At 49.1% G+C, this 14590-nt stretch overlaps 2 protein-coding genes across 10 annotated transcripts in view; one reads left to right on the forward strand and one right to left on the reverse strand.

Moving 5' to 3' along the window:
- NDE1 (nudE neurodevelopment protein 1) overlaps positions 1–13145 on the forward strand; it is an 85623-nt gene extending 72478 nt beyond the window's left edge. For 3 of the 6 annotated variants that reach the window (XR_013524609.1, XR_013524604.1, XR_013524607.1), the window contains one exon: positions 4246–6427. The gene's annotated coding sequence lies outside the window, so the exon portion shown is untranslated. Of the gene's footprint in view, positions 1–4245; positions 6428–12670 lie in introns of those variants that run through there. The other 3 variants (XR_013524606.1, XR_013524608.1, XR_013524605.1) reach the window with 2 other exon arrangements.
- The window catches only part of MYH11 (myosin heavy chain 11), a 156653-nt gene that overhangs the window by 16508 nt on the left and 125555 nt on the right, over positions 1–14590 (reverse strand). For all 4 annotated transcript variants that reach the window (XM_035266947.3, XM_035266950.3, XM_035266946.3 and 1 more), the window contains 8 exons: positions 12744–12888; positions 6845–7051; positions 4948–5052; positions 4707–4859; positions 4216–4464; positions 1372–1584; positions 792–1004; positions 73–234 (listed from right to left, as the gene is read on the reverse strand). In XM_035266947.3, the coding sequence (XP_035122838.1) occupies positions 73–234; positions 792–1004; positions 1372–1584; positions 4216–4464; positions 4707–4859; positions 4948–5052; positions 6845–7051; positions 12744–12888 (1447 nt within the window). The remainder of the gene's footprint in view (positions 1–72; positions 235–791; positions 1005–1371; positions 1585–4215; positions 4465–4706; positions 4860–4947; positions 5053–6844; positions 7052–12743; positions 12889–14590) is intronic.

Here is a 14590-nt window from a genome sequence, read left to right on the forward strand (position 1 = left end):
TACTCACTTTGGTGACCTGCAGGGAACCGTGCCCTCCCTCCACCCATGCCCGGAGCTCCTAGTGTCACCCACCTGCAGTTTGCGTAGCTGCTTAATAGCCTCCTCCCTCCCCTTGATGGCTGAGTCGGCCTGAAACTCCAGGTCTTTCAGGTCCCCTTCCAGCTTCTTCTTGGCCGCGGCCGCCAGCGCACGTTGCTTTCGCTCGTCTTCCAGTTCTGTCTCATACTCATGAAGCTGGGAGGGGAAGAGAGAGAGATGGGTGCTGCCCTGCTGTCCCTGGGAGGTCCTTTAGTTCCCCCAGGTGGCATGCCACTGCACCCCTGCCCTAGCACAGCCCCCCTGCGAGGCAGGCATCTCATCCCCCATTGCAGATGAGGAAATGGAGGCTCGCCAGGCTTGGGTGACTCATGCCTGTAATCCCAGCACTTTGGGAGGCCAAGGTCAAGGCAGGCAATCACTTGAGGCCAGGAGTTCAGGATCAGCCTGGCCAACGTGGTAAAACCACTCCACTTACCAAAAAAAAAATTGCTGGGTAAGGTGGCATGCACCTGTAATCCCAGCTACTTGGGATGCTGAGGCAGGAGCATCGCTTGAACCCCAGAGGTGGGAGTTGCAGTGAAAATAGATTGTGTCACTGCACTCCAGCCTGGGCGACAGAGTGAGACTCTTGTTTCAGAAAAAGAAAATAGAGTTTCCATACTGTTCATGAGAAGTGGTGATGAGAAAGAAAAAGCCCACCCACCCTCCCCACTCCTGGCCTCCCCAATCCTGGCCTCCCCGGCAGCACACACCTGTCTCTGGAGCTGCCTTCTCTTCTCCTCATTCTGCTCATCCCGGGCTTGGAGATCTCTCTCATACTGGCCCTTGAGCGCCTGCATGTTGACTTCCAGCCGCAGCTTGGCGTCCTCTGTGGCCTGCAGCTCATCCTCCAGCTCTTCCAGCTGCGTCTTCATCTCCTCCATCTGGGTCTCCAGGGCCCTCTTGGACTTTTCCAGCTCATGGACCTGCCGGCAGAGCGGGCAGTCCCATTCCCTGAGGCTCAATTTCATAAAGACGGTTGAGAAACCCCCCGTGAGCAGTAGCTCACAGCCCAGGGAGGTAGCTTTGGCCTCCTGCAGGGTGCATGGCTGGGACTCAAGGTGGCCCCTGAGAGTTTAGACCCCAGCCTTGCCCTCGGACCCCCCCAACCTAGACCCATCCTCCACTGCTGTCCTCAGCCCCTCCTGGTCTCTACTCCAGTCTAAAAACCTTCCATTTCTTATGATAGTTCACTATGAAAAAGACCCAGAGCCAGGCTCCCATGGCCTGGTGAGCAGCACAGAGGCTCCGTGGGTGAAACATGGACAAGAAAAACCACCGGGAGCCACTTACGTTCTTGCCCACGTCATCCTTGGAGCTGACCAGATCTTCCATTTCAGCTTTGAGCATTTTGTTGGTCCGCTCGAGCTCCTCTTTGGCTTCCAAGGCCTCTTCCAGGGCCCGAGCCAGGGACAGGGCCTTGGTTTCCTTCTCCCTGGCTTCTGCCTCGGCTCTGTCCCTCTCATCCGCGTATTTGGAGGAGATGTTTTTCTCCTCTGCTAACAGCTGCAACACAGATGAGACCCAGAGGTGACTTCTAGGTGTATGCCGCGGTCAGCGTCACTGAATTGTAAACACAAGGGTAAAGCCCCATGTCCTACTGAGTGTATCGAGGTGCGAAGGTAAGCAATATAGGAATCTATGGAAGTGGTTTATATACTCACCATCTTGCTTCTACATCAACCTTATGCAGAGCCAGAAATTAGCAGAATTGTTTGTTTGTTTGTTTTTTAATTGAGATGGAGTTTCGATCTTGTTGCCCAGGTTCTGGGGTGTAATGGTGTGATCTTGGCTCACTGCAACCTCTGCCTCCTGGGTTCAAGCAATTCTCCTGCCTCAGCCTCCTCAGTAGCTGGGATTATAACCATGTGCCACCACTCCTGGCTAATTTTTGTATTTTTAGTAGAGACAAGGTTTCACCATGTTGGCCAGGCTAGTCTGGAACTCCAGACCTCGAGTGAGCCTCCTGCCTCAGCCTCCCAAAGTGCTAAGATTACAGGCGCGAGCCACCGCATGTGGCCAAATCCTTGTGCTTTGAAAACCACTAAAGCTGCCCATATTGCTTAGAGCACACTGAGGTCAAAATGACATTTAAAGCTGCCAGAGCCAATTATTAATTTGTTTCATGGCCACGAGTAGCTATTAATATGTCACAAAGGTATCCTAAGAGCCTTAGTAGGGAAATGGTCAGGGTGAGTGGACCTGCACATATCGCTCTCTGCTTGGAGAAGCAACTCAGAGAACATTCCATGCTCGCGTGCATCTCATCTTCAGAGAGGACAGAGCAGTAGATTATAAATTGTAACATCCAAGAGCCAAACTTGCAGTATTCAGCAAATACAGGGACCTCTCAACAGCACACTCAACATGCAAGTCCCACACTGTGTATGACACTACACTACACTCAAGTGACAGGAAAATAACAAAAGCAACCTCAGGCCTTCAACCAGATAATGAGACAGTGAAGATGAGCTGACGGCCCAGAGGAGGGGTGGCTGATGAGAAAAGGAGGAATTGGGATGTCACCTAGCATCCTGACATCATGAGGCCAGTCAGGAAGGTGTAAGGAACCCTCAGGGATCTGGCATTTCACCTCATTGTACAATCCTCAAGCTGATTTTTATTTTTATTTATTTCCGAGACAGAGTTTTTGCTCTATCACCCAGGCTGGAGTGCAGTGGAGTGATATCAGCTCACCGCAGCCTCCGCCCCACCCTGGTTCAAGCAGTTCTCCACCTCAGCCTCCCGAGTAGCTGGGATTATAGGCATGTGCCACCACACCAGAGTAATTTTTGTATTTTTAGTAGAGACAGTTTCACCTTATTGGCCAGGCTGGTCTTGAACTCCTGACCTCAGGTGATCTGCCCACCTTGGCCTCCCAAAGTGCTAGGATTACAAGCATGAGCCATTATGCCTGCCTCTCAAACTGATTTTTAGAATAACCCTGAGTCACTTGTAAACTAAATCATATTTACTAATCTTAAAAGCTGGTATTTAGGGGTTTGGGTCATACAGGGGTATGCATTTATTATATACTTAAGATTTGTGCATTTCATCACATGTAAGTTTTACTGCAAAATTATGTTTAAAAATGAACTCTAATTAATATGCAGTGTTGAGGTATAGAAGGGGAAATGTACAGATGTCTGTAATTTGCTCTGAATGCACCCAAGAGATAAGGCATGACAGACAGAATTAGTCCTTATATATAAATATGTAGGCCAGGTACAGTAGCTCATGCCTATAATCCCAGCACTTTGGTAGACCAACACAGGTGGATCACCTGAGGTCAGGAGTTTGAGACCTGCCTGGCCAACATGACGAAACCCTGTCTCTACTAAAAATACACAAATTAGCCAGGCAGGTTGGTGCACTTTTGTAATCCTGGCTAGTTAAGAGGCTAAGGCAGGAGAATCGCTTGTATGGGAGGCAGAGGTTGCAGTGAGCCAAGGTGGCACCGCTGTACTCCAGCCTGGGCAACAAGCAAGACCCTGTCTCAAAATAAATAAATACGTGATAAAGTCCATATACTACAGTGTCAATGACTGAATCCAGGTGGTGGCTGTACAGGTGTCCATTGCATGATTCTGTCAACTTTGCTGTGTGCTTGGAATTTTACAGAATGAAATCTTAGGGAAGAGTGGTATTAAAAGTATAAAAACTGGCTGGGCGCAGTGGCTCACGCTTGTAATCCCATCACTTTGAGAGGCCAGTGGGTCACCTGAGATCAGAGGTTTGAAACCAGCCTGGACAACATGGTGAAACCCTGTCCCTATTAATAATACAAAAATTAGCCAGGAGTGATGGCACATGGTAATGATCCCAGCTACTTGGAAGGCTGAGGCAGGAGAATTGCTTGAACTTGGGAGGCAGAGGTTGTAGTGAGCTGAGATCTCACTATTGCATTCCAGCCTGGGTGACAAGATCAAAATTCTGTCTAAAAAAAAAAAAAAAAAAAAACCTATGACCTGGTAGCCTTAATGCTCCATGGTCTCCCAAGACATGAGAACCTCCCATGGCTCCCACAGAGCAGAGAGGGGAAGCAGGCACAGGCAGAAGCCATGTGTAACACTCTGCAGAGCTGACTCTCCCACCCAGCGTCCGTGGCCAGAGCAGAGGACACCCCATGCCCTCTACCTGATCGAACTTCTTCTGCTTCTTTTCCAGGTTGGACACGAGTTGCCGCTGGTTGTCCAAATCAACGACCAGGTCATCCAGCTCCTGCTGAAGCCTGTTCTTGGTCTTTTCCAGTTTATCATAAGCGGCCGCCTTCTCCTCGTACTGCTGGGTGAGGTTCTCGATCTCCTTCTGGAACCTCTTCTTCCCCTCTTCCAGCGCTTCCACGGTGCTGGCAAAGTCCTGCAGCTTCTTCTTCGAGTCAGAGAGCTACGAGGGCAGCGTCCGGGGTAGGGTGAGAGGGGCCGTGAATGATCCCCGTCCCTGCCCCCTACAGACTCTGTGAAGTGAAGACCATGTCTGCTTGCTGGGGAAACCCAGTGGTCCAACTGCAGGGGACGCTGCGGATCAAGCACCATGGCACCAGTGCCCCACTGCGATCTGCCTTAGGGGCTCTCGGCACAGAAAAGCTGAGGGGACCCGTGACGGAAGCGAGGACACAGGGCAGGCACCTGGATGTTGAGAGTGGAGATGTGGCGCTCCAGGTTCTGCTTGGCCTCCATCTCCTCATCCAGCTGGTCTTGCAGGCTGTTCCTCTCCTCCTCCAGCTGGCGCAGCTTGGTGGACACGTTGAGCTTCTGCCGAGTTTCTTCTTGAAGCAGCTCCTGCAAAGGGGACACACGAAGGTCCCAGGGACCTGCCCTGAGGAAGGCCACCCTCCAGGTTCCCGGGATGATGTGGCAGGACACTCACCTGGGTGTCCTGGAGCTGGGACCCGAGGGATGCCACGTCCTTGGCCAGCTTAATGGCCTTCCCCTCGGCCTCGTTAAGCATCCCTGTGACGCTCTCGACTTCAATCTGAGGGTGCCAGGAGACAGGTTAGTCAAAGCCTCTAGAATGAGATCCTCGCTAAATAAGAGGAGCTCTTTTTACTCAAAACATATGGTGTACCCTCATGGGCTAGGACTTGGGTGTCCACTGATTGAGAAAATACCCACGAGGTATGGGACTCTGATGTTAAAAAACAAAAACAGAGAAATCTCTGTGGCAAGAAAGAAACTCCATCACCTACGAGTTGTGACACTGACTCTAGACTCTGTCATTCCAAGAACTTATTTGAGCCCCAATTGTATTGACTGGGCCCTGATCCCACTAAATGGACCCTGGATCCCTGCCAAGGTTGGTAGAAACAAAGCAGTAGGTGTGAGAGTCTAGATGAGGTGCTCTGTCCGGTCCACTCTCTAAGGTTGGAGAGGGGAGACCAGGATGGTACTTGAACATCCAAGGGATGCTGTCCTGTCCCCTCCTTCCTCACTCCTACTTTTTGTCTCTTCACTGATCCTGATGGCCAAAGTCAGAGACGAGGTGCAGACCCTATAGATCAAAATGCCCTCTGCATTCTCTGGCTTTTTTACTGCCTGGTGTCTTTGCACAAGTCCCTTGGAAGGTATTAGCCTCCCCTCCATCTCCTCCATGGACAAGGAGGATATGAGTGATCTTCATGCTACGCTTACAGGACACTGCTTATAGGAGGGCAGCAAAACCCCTTCTCTCAACCGCATGTGGAAAAAACAGCTCACTGAATGCTTCCCCTGCCCCTTGGTCCCAGGCTGTGAACATGTTAAATATTCAGGAACACTCTGGCCACATCCCATGAATGGAAAGTCAGGGCAAATGTCTATTCCAGCAAAAGACGACAGACAGACCATGTCATTCGTCAGCTTCAAACCCCTCAACTGCTTGGCAATCGCCCAGATTAAGGACCAGCATATGTGTAAGAGGTTCTCAAAAGGCCTGCATCATCTGGGTACCACCTCCCCCTCCAGTCCCACTCTGTACTGTCCCCCACCCCAAACTCCAACCCCACCTGGCCACTCCAGATCTACTAGCTGTATGTCTCCTCATTTTTCTACTTACCACAGGCCTTTGCACATGTTCTTCCTGCCGCCTGGTAGACTTATCCATGTTCCTTAAGGAAGCCTTTTGTGGCTCCTCCTCCCCCAGGTTGGGCCTCCTGGTTATTTACACTTAGACATCACGTGCCTTCCCTTTGCTGTATCATTTGACATTCATTTGTGTGATTATTCATGTCTTTCCCTTCCCTTCCCCCTATTAGGCTGGAGTCCTACTGGGGCAGGGACAGTGCCTCTCCTTCCTTGCTGTTGTATCTCAGGATTAAGCACAGTGCCTGTCATACAGCAGGTGCTCAATAAATACTTGTCAAAATGGCAAAGCAAAGTTTTTTTTTTTCCTCCCCCTGAGACCGAGTTTTGCCTTTTTGGCCCAGGCTGGAGTGCAGTGGCGCGGTCTCGGCTCACTGCAACCTCAGCCTCCTGAGTAGCTGGCATTTACAGGTGCACGCCACCACACCCAGCTAATGTTTGTATTTTTAGTAGAGATGGGATTTCACCATGTTGGTCAGGCTGGTCTTGAACCCCTGACCTCAGGTGATCCACCCACCTCGGCGTCCCCAAGTGCTGGGATTACAGGCGTGAGCCATTGCACCCAGCCAGAAGGTTTTATAATATTTAATTGAACAGGGCGATCATTGCCTCCCCTCCAGGAATGCAACTAGAGGAAAGGACTTGCACGCAGCAAGAGAGACCTCGGCCAGCTGGCAAGAGGCTCCTCCCCACAAAATGGGCCTTACCTGCAGCTTGTGGACCTTGTCATTGAGCTCGGCCCGGGCCCGCTCCCCATCACTGCATTTGGACTGCAGCTCCTGCACCTGCGCCTCCAGCTTCTTCTTCTTGTGTTCCACCTCCTGCTTGGCCTGGCCCAGGACCCGCAGCTCCCCGGCCAGGTCTGCGTTCTCCTTCTCCAGCGTCTGCTTGTTCTTGTCTAGGTTCGCCTTGGCCTGGTCAAGGAAGTAGAGGGGAGGGAAAGCAGGGCAGCTGTGGCTGGGAGAGCATTTCAGAACCTGCCCTTTCCTCCCTTACATAGGTCCAGGGAGGCATATGGCAGCAGGCACAAAATCACCAGTAAGATATTTGGGGCTTTTGGGGGGCGTGGGGGTATTTTTTTGAGGTAGTCTCTCACTCTGTCACCTAGGCTGGAGTGCAGTGGCACGATCTCGGCTCACTACAATGTCTGCCTCCTGGGTTCAAGCAATTCTCTTGCCTCAGCCGCCCAAGTACAAGTAGATGGGATTACAGGTGCCTGATATCATGCCTGGCTAATTTTTGTATTTTTAGTAGAGATGAGGTTTCACCATGTTGGCCAGGCTGGTCTCAAACTCCTGACCTCAAGTGATCACCCCATCGTGACCTCCCAAAGTGCTGGGATTACAGTAGTGAGCCACCACGCCTGGCCGGTATTTGGGATTCTATTTTTCTAAAGCTCCTGGGTTGCAATCTGGGATCCTGCAAGCTGTGTTCAACCTGCTGTCATGTCCCCTTGACCCATTCACTACTTTTAAGAAAATGACTTGCCAGCGTTTGAATAAATGTTGCATGAAATTCTGGATTCCCAGCTTCTTTTTCAAAAAACTTAAATGTTTGAAGGCCCATCATGGCAGCTCACAGCTGTCATCCCAGGACTCAGAAACAGGTGGCAGGATTGCTTGAGGCCAGGAGTTCAAGACCAGCCTGGACAATGTAGTGAGACCCCCATCTCCACTAAAATAAAACATTAGTCAGGTGTGGGGGCACACGCCAGCAGTCCCAGCTACTTTAGAGGCTGATGGCAGGATCGCTGGAGTTGAAAGAGCTGAAGACTGCAGTGAGGCATGATCACACTACTGCACTCCAGCCTGGGCATCAAAGTGAGACCCTGTTTCAAAAATAGGTAACTTTGGGAGGCAAAGGCAGATAGATCACTTTCAGTCAGGAGTTTGAGACCTGCCTGGCCATCATGGCAGAACCCCGTCTCTACTAAAAATAGAAAAATTAGCCAGGCGTGGTGGCGCATACCTATAGCCCCAGCTGCTTGGGAGGCTGAGGCACAAGAATCGCTTGAACCCAGTAGATGGAGGTTGCAGTGAGCCAAGATCGTGCCACTGCACTCCAACTTAGGCAACAGAGTGAGACCCCATCTCAATAAATAAATAAATAAATAACTCTAACATTCTACATTGTGACTGTGGTGGTGGTTACACAACATACATTAGTTAAAATTAATGGAGCTGTAAAACTGATACATTTTACTGCATATACCTCAATAATCCTGAACTGATCTGGAAATGGGGGGGTCTTGCCATTCTTCAAGGTAGCAACCTGCCAGATCTAAGTAGTGGCTGACCCGGCTGGTGGGGTGGTGATATTTCCTTGCCCTGTCCTTCACAGGTGTCGTGTGATTTACACCGATAATTCTGCCCTAGTTAAGGGAAACTTATTTTATGGAACCGGCTCCTGTACGCATGTTAAGTTGACCTACAGAAAAAAAAAAAGTGTGTTGGGGCTGGACTTGGTGGCTCATGCCTATAATCCCAGCACTTTGGGAAGCTGGCGCAGGCAGGTCACTTGAGGTCAGGAGATTCAGACCAGCCTGGCCAACATGGTGAAACCCCTTCTCTATTAAAAATACAAAAATTAGCTGGGTATGGTGGTAGTTGCCTGTAATCCCAGCTACTCAGGAAGCTGAAGCAGGAGAAGTGTCTGGACCCAGGAGGCAGGGGTTGCAGTGAGCCACTGCACTCCAGCCTGGGTGACAGAATGAGACTCCATCTCAAAAAAAAAGCAAAGTGTCTTGGACAAAAGCAGGATGGCGTGGGGGACTCCTTTCCTGGTTGTAGAGAGGGAGAAAGAAGCAAGGGAGAAGTGCACGGGTCCGAGGGGAGAGGATCCACCACTCCGCTTTCCCATAGTCCCTGGGAAGCGCTGGGCATTGACTGGGTAGCCCTGGAAGCCAGCCCTCCCCTCCAGACTTGACTAAGTTGCTGGTCCTCAGACGGAAATGAGGCACCTCTTAGTGGTAACGGTGGTGAAGCGGGGCGTGGGGGGGAACTGGGGCCAGACCGCATGACGGCTCAGGGCAGCCCAGGTAGGAGCTGAGGTTAAATGTTTCCCCCACCAGCAGATGGAACCAGGGCTCTACGTCAGAACTCAAGTTGTTCAAAGCAAAGGCCTCTTTTTCCCTGCACCTGAGATGGGCAGAGGCTCGAACCTCCACCTGCTTCATGCAGTTCAGGAACAGATGTGCCATCTGCTGATGGTCATACTAATAACTGTATCTTCCCAAAGAGGCCTGGCTGGCAATGGGCTTGGCTTCCAGCTCATGTCTAACTATCCCCAGGCATGGTGATGGTCAGTGACTTTGTGCCTCATCCTTCCAACCATAAAGTTTTTTTTTTTTAAACTGAGTCTCACACTCTGTCACCCAGGCTGGAGTGCAGTGGCACAATCTTGGCTCACTGCAACCTCCGCCTCCCAGGATCAACCAATTCTCCTGCCTCAGCCTCCCAAGTAGCTGAGATTACAGGTGACCACCACCATACCTGACTACTTTTTGTATTTTTAGTAGAAACGAGGTTTCACTATCATTAGGCTGGTCTCGAACTCCTGACCTCCGGTGATCCACCTGCCTCGGCCTCCCAAAGTACTAGGATTACAGGTGTGAGCCACTGCACCCAACCTCCAACCATAAAGTTAAAAGGGACAAGTATGACTTACAAATGTCTTGAGGGCTAATTGTTCCTGAAGGTGGAAATAGCCCATTCTGAATAAAATTGTATAAAAATAAAAAGTAGGCTGGGAGTGGTGGCTCAGGTCTCTGATTCCAGCACTTTGGGAGGCCAAAATGGGAGGACTGCTTGAGCTCAGTTGCTTGAGGTCAGCCTGGGCAACATAGTGAGACCCCTGTCTCTACAAAGAACTTAAAAATTAGCTGGGTATGTTGGTACAAGCCTGTAAGTCCCAGCTACTAGGGAGGCTGAGGCAGGAGGATCGCTTGAGCCCAGAAGTTCAAGATTGCAGTGAGCCAAAATTGTACCTCTGCGTTGCAGCTTGGGTGACAGAGTGCGATCCTGTCTCCAAAAACAAATAGTTTTCAAAAATAGTAAGTTTTGAACATAACAAAGGAACACAATTGAATGGCAAAATGTATGTCTTAGTTACAAGTGGTAAAATCCAATTTGTCCAAAATACATAGAGAGTTGACAAAATGTTGAGGGTTAGTATTTAGATCCCACTCAACAAGTAATAAGAGCCCGTTTATTTATTTGGAGAGTGAAGGTGAGCTCAGTTCCGTAGGGTGCTTTTCAGAGGGTCCTCCCAAGACCACCTCCATCAGGATCAAGGGCAGGCCTGGAAATTTGTACTTTAATGGGGGCCACAAGTGAAATGAAATTAGTTTGTAAAGCGCTTGGAATAGTGTCTGGTGCATAAGTGCTACACTTTTTATTGTATTATTTTACTTATTATTTTTATGTGAAATAACACTTGAGGTTCCAACAGACCAGGCAGTGAACTGGCTCCCAGGAAGGTATTCAGGTAAATTAGCACATGGAAGAATGTTCACCTTGACTAGTTGGCACGTTTTAGATCTATGTCCACATCCAAACCTCAGGTTCAATTGTAATCTCAGCCAGGTGTGGTGGCTCATGCCTGTAATCCCAGTACTTTGGGAGGCCAAGGCAGGCGGAGCACCTGAGGTCAGGAGTTTGAGACCAGCCTGATCAATATAGTGAAACCTCATCTCTGCTAAAAATACAAAAATTCGCTGGGCGTGGTGCTGGGTGCCTGTAGTCCTAGCTACTCGGGAGGCTGAGACAGGAAAACTGCTTGAACCCAGGAAGCAGAGGTTGCAGTGAGCCAATATCGTGCCACTGTACTCAAGCCTGGGCGACAGAGCAAGACTCTGTCTCAAAAACAACAACAACTGTAATCTCATGTTCAATTGAATTACAAGGTTCTTCAGGCTGTACAGGACCACTGGATTACAACTGAACATGAGATTTGTGGGGACACAGATCCAAACCCTACCAACCAGTCAAGGTGAACACTGGGGCCTGGTGGGATGTGACTGGATCCTGGGGGCAGTTTCTAATGGTTTAGCACCATCCCTTTGGTGCTGTTCTCATGAGATCTGGTTGTTTAAAAGTGTCTGGCACCTCCCCACTCTCTCTCTTCTGCCTGCTCTGGTCATGTAAAATGTGCCTACTTCCCCTTTGACTTCCACCATGATCATAAGTTTCCTGAGGCCTACCCAGAGCAGAAGCTGCCATGCTTTCTGTATAGACTGCAAAACCATGAGCCAGTGAAACCTTTTTTCTTTATAAATTACCCAATATTCGGCTGGGCGCAGTGGCTCACACCTGTCATCCCAGCACTTTAGGAGGCCAAAGCGGGCAGATCACCTGAGGTCAGGAGTTTGATACCAGCCAGGCCAACATGATAAAACACCGACTCCACTAAAAAAAAAAGAATAGAAAAGAAAAGAAAAGAAAAATTATCCTGGCCTAGTGGTGTACTCCTGTAGTCCCAGCTACTTAAGAAGCTGAGGCAGGAGAATGATATGAGCCCAGGAGGTGGAGGTTGCAGTGAGCAGAGATCACGGCACTGCACTCCAGCCTGGTTGACAGAACGAGATGCCATCTCTCAAAAAATAAATAAATAATCCAATCGAGTATTTCTGTATAGCAATATAAGAACGGACTAATACATTAGCAAGAGAACCAAATGAAAACTCCCAACAATTTTTAGGCAATGCTGCGCCCGTTTAATCTAGCAGAACCAAAAGCCTTCACTGAAGGGGATATGGAAGAGCTGGAGTGCTGAGGGTGATAAACTCAGGCCTTCAGGAAAACAGTCTGGCAGAGGCCACAAGCTAAAAGACTTACCCTGGGAAATGAAGCACAAGGAGCTACCCCACAGGAGAGAAAAGCACCCAAGATTCACATTCAGTAGTGCTATTTCCCAGCTCCAACTCCCATACACCCCAAAAAGCCCAACAGGACAAAAAACGATTTGACCTAGTCATTCTCAAACGACGCCAGAGAGTGCTGTTCTGCCACTGAAATCAATAATGCCAGTTTTCCTCCAATCTTTTTTTGTTTTTTTTGAAGAAAAATAACTATGTTGCCCAGGCTGATCTGAAACTCCTGGGCTCAAGGATCCTCCCTCCTTGGCCTCCCAAAGTGCTAAGATTACAGGCACACACCACCATACCTGGCTAATTTTTTGTATTTTTAGTAGAGATGGGGTTTCACCATGTTGGGCAGGCTGGTCTCAAACTCCTGACCTCAACTAATCTGTATGCCTCAGCCTCCCAAAGTGCTGGGATTATAGGCTTGAGTTACCACGCCTGGCCTAATTTTTTTTTTTTTTTAATTTTAGTAGAGACCAGGTCTCACTATGTTGCCCAGGCTGATCTTGAACTCCTGAAGCTCAAGTGATCCTCCCGCCTCAGCCTCCTAAAGTACTAGAATTACAGGTGTGAGCCACCACACCCAGCCTTTATGGGAAGCATTTTGTAAATAAATATAAGCTGCTATCATCATCATTCCAATCTTATGTAACTTGTTTTTGTCTTTATACAGAGCCTGCCATGTAGTAATTTGACGCTGCTGATGTCACTCTTACACGCTATCACCAAAAAGCATCACCACTTACCCTCTTGAACTGCTCCAGCTGCTCTGTGAGCTCCTCCACCGCCTGTGCATGTTTCTGCCTCATCTCCTGGACCTGGGCCTCGTGGGACCGCGTCTCTTCATCCAGGGCCTTCTTCAGCACTGTCACCTCTTGCTCCCTCTTCGCCCTTGACGGGAAGAACATGGTGGATGGCAATTGAGTGGAGACAGAGGGTCATCTCAGTGCCTTGCAAAACAGTAAGACCTCTTCCAGGACCCAGAGCTGGAATCCTCATCACTGTCCCTCTCTAGCTGTGTGACCTTGGGCCACTCACCTAACATCTCTGAACCTGGAATTTCCTCAGCTGCAAAATGTGGAGCATATTACCTTCCTAGGACGTGTGTTATAACTGGCAAACAAATAAACAAAATAATAGAATTGAAAGGATGTCTGCGAGCTGCAAAATGCTGCTGAAACATTAATGTTGGCCCTTATTTACTGAGCAGTTACTGTGTGCCAGGCCCTGAGCTAAGGTTTTACATACGCCATCTAATCTTCAGAGCAACCCGAAGAGGCAGGTGTGTTATTATTTCCATTTTACAAATAGAGAAACTAAGGCTAAGAGAGGGTAAGCAGTTTCACCCATGGCGTCACAGCCACTGTGTGATGGAGCCAGAATTAGAAGCTAAACCTTGACTTTGAGTCCATGTTTCTTGTTTTGTCTTTTTTGAGATGGTGTTTCACTCTTGTTGCCCAGGCTGGAGTGCATCTCAGCTCCCTGTAACCTCTGCCTCCCGGGTTCAAGCCATTCTCCTGCCTCAGCCTCCCAAGTAGCTGGGATTACAGGCATGTGCCACCATGCCTGGCTAATTTTGTATTTTTAGTAGAGACGGAGTTTCACCATGTTGGCCAGACTGGTCTCAAACATGTGACCTCAGGTGATTTACCTGCCTCAGCTTCCCAAAGTGCTGAGATTACAGGTGTGAACCACCGCACCGTGCCTGGGCTGTTTTTTAATTTTTATTTTTATGGAGTCTCAATCTGTTGCCCAGGCTGGAGTACAGTGGCACCATCTCAGCTCACTGCAACCTCTGCCTCCTGGGTTCAAGCAATTCTCCTGCCTCAGCCTCCTGGGTAGCTGGGATTACAGGTGCCCAACCCCACACCTGGCTAATTTTTGTATTTTTAGTAGAGATAGAGCTTCACGATGTTGGCCAGGCTGGTCTCAAACTCCTGACCTCAAGTGATCTGCCTTCCTCAGTGTCCCAAAGTGCTCGGATTTCAAGCGTGAGCCACCACGCCTGGACTTTTCTAAATTAAAGGCCAGGCAGCAAGAAAGCAGAACACTGTGCCTCTACATGCGTGTCATATGGCACAAAACCCTAAGTGGGGGAAATAAACCTCAGGGTATACGGTGTTGGCACAAATTGCATCAAAATATATCCATGTGTTTGCTGAATGAATCAATGACCTAGTTTCACTAAAGTCAGGATTCGGGATCTGGCAGGTGGTTTTTGTTGTTGGTTCATTTGAAGTGAATCTTAAATTGAAAACCAATCTGATCAATTTTATTTATAAAATTTAACACAAAAGTTATATACACACATACTTGGAAATTGGAGCTTGGGGACTGACTGATACATGAAGGAATTTATAAAAAATATTAATTGGTGTCACTAAGGATAATTTTTTTTTTTTACATGGAGTCTCACTCACTCTGTTTTCCAGGCTGGAATGCAGTGGCACGATCTCGGCTCACTGCAACCTCTCCCTCCCAGGTTCAAGCGATTCTCCTGGCTCAGACTCCTGAGTAGCTGAGATTACAGGCACGCGCCACCACAGCCAGCTAATTTTTGTATTTTTAGTAGAGACAGGGTTTCACCATGTTG

The sequence above is a fragment of the Callithrix jacchus genome, chromosome 12 (genome assembly GCF_049354715.1).
Source record: "Callithrix jacchus isolate 240 chromosome 12, calJac240_pri, whole genome shotgun sequence".
Classification (NCBI taxonomy): Eukaryota; Metazoa; Chordata; class Mammalia; order Primates; family Cebidae; genus Callithrix; species Callithrix jacchus.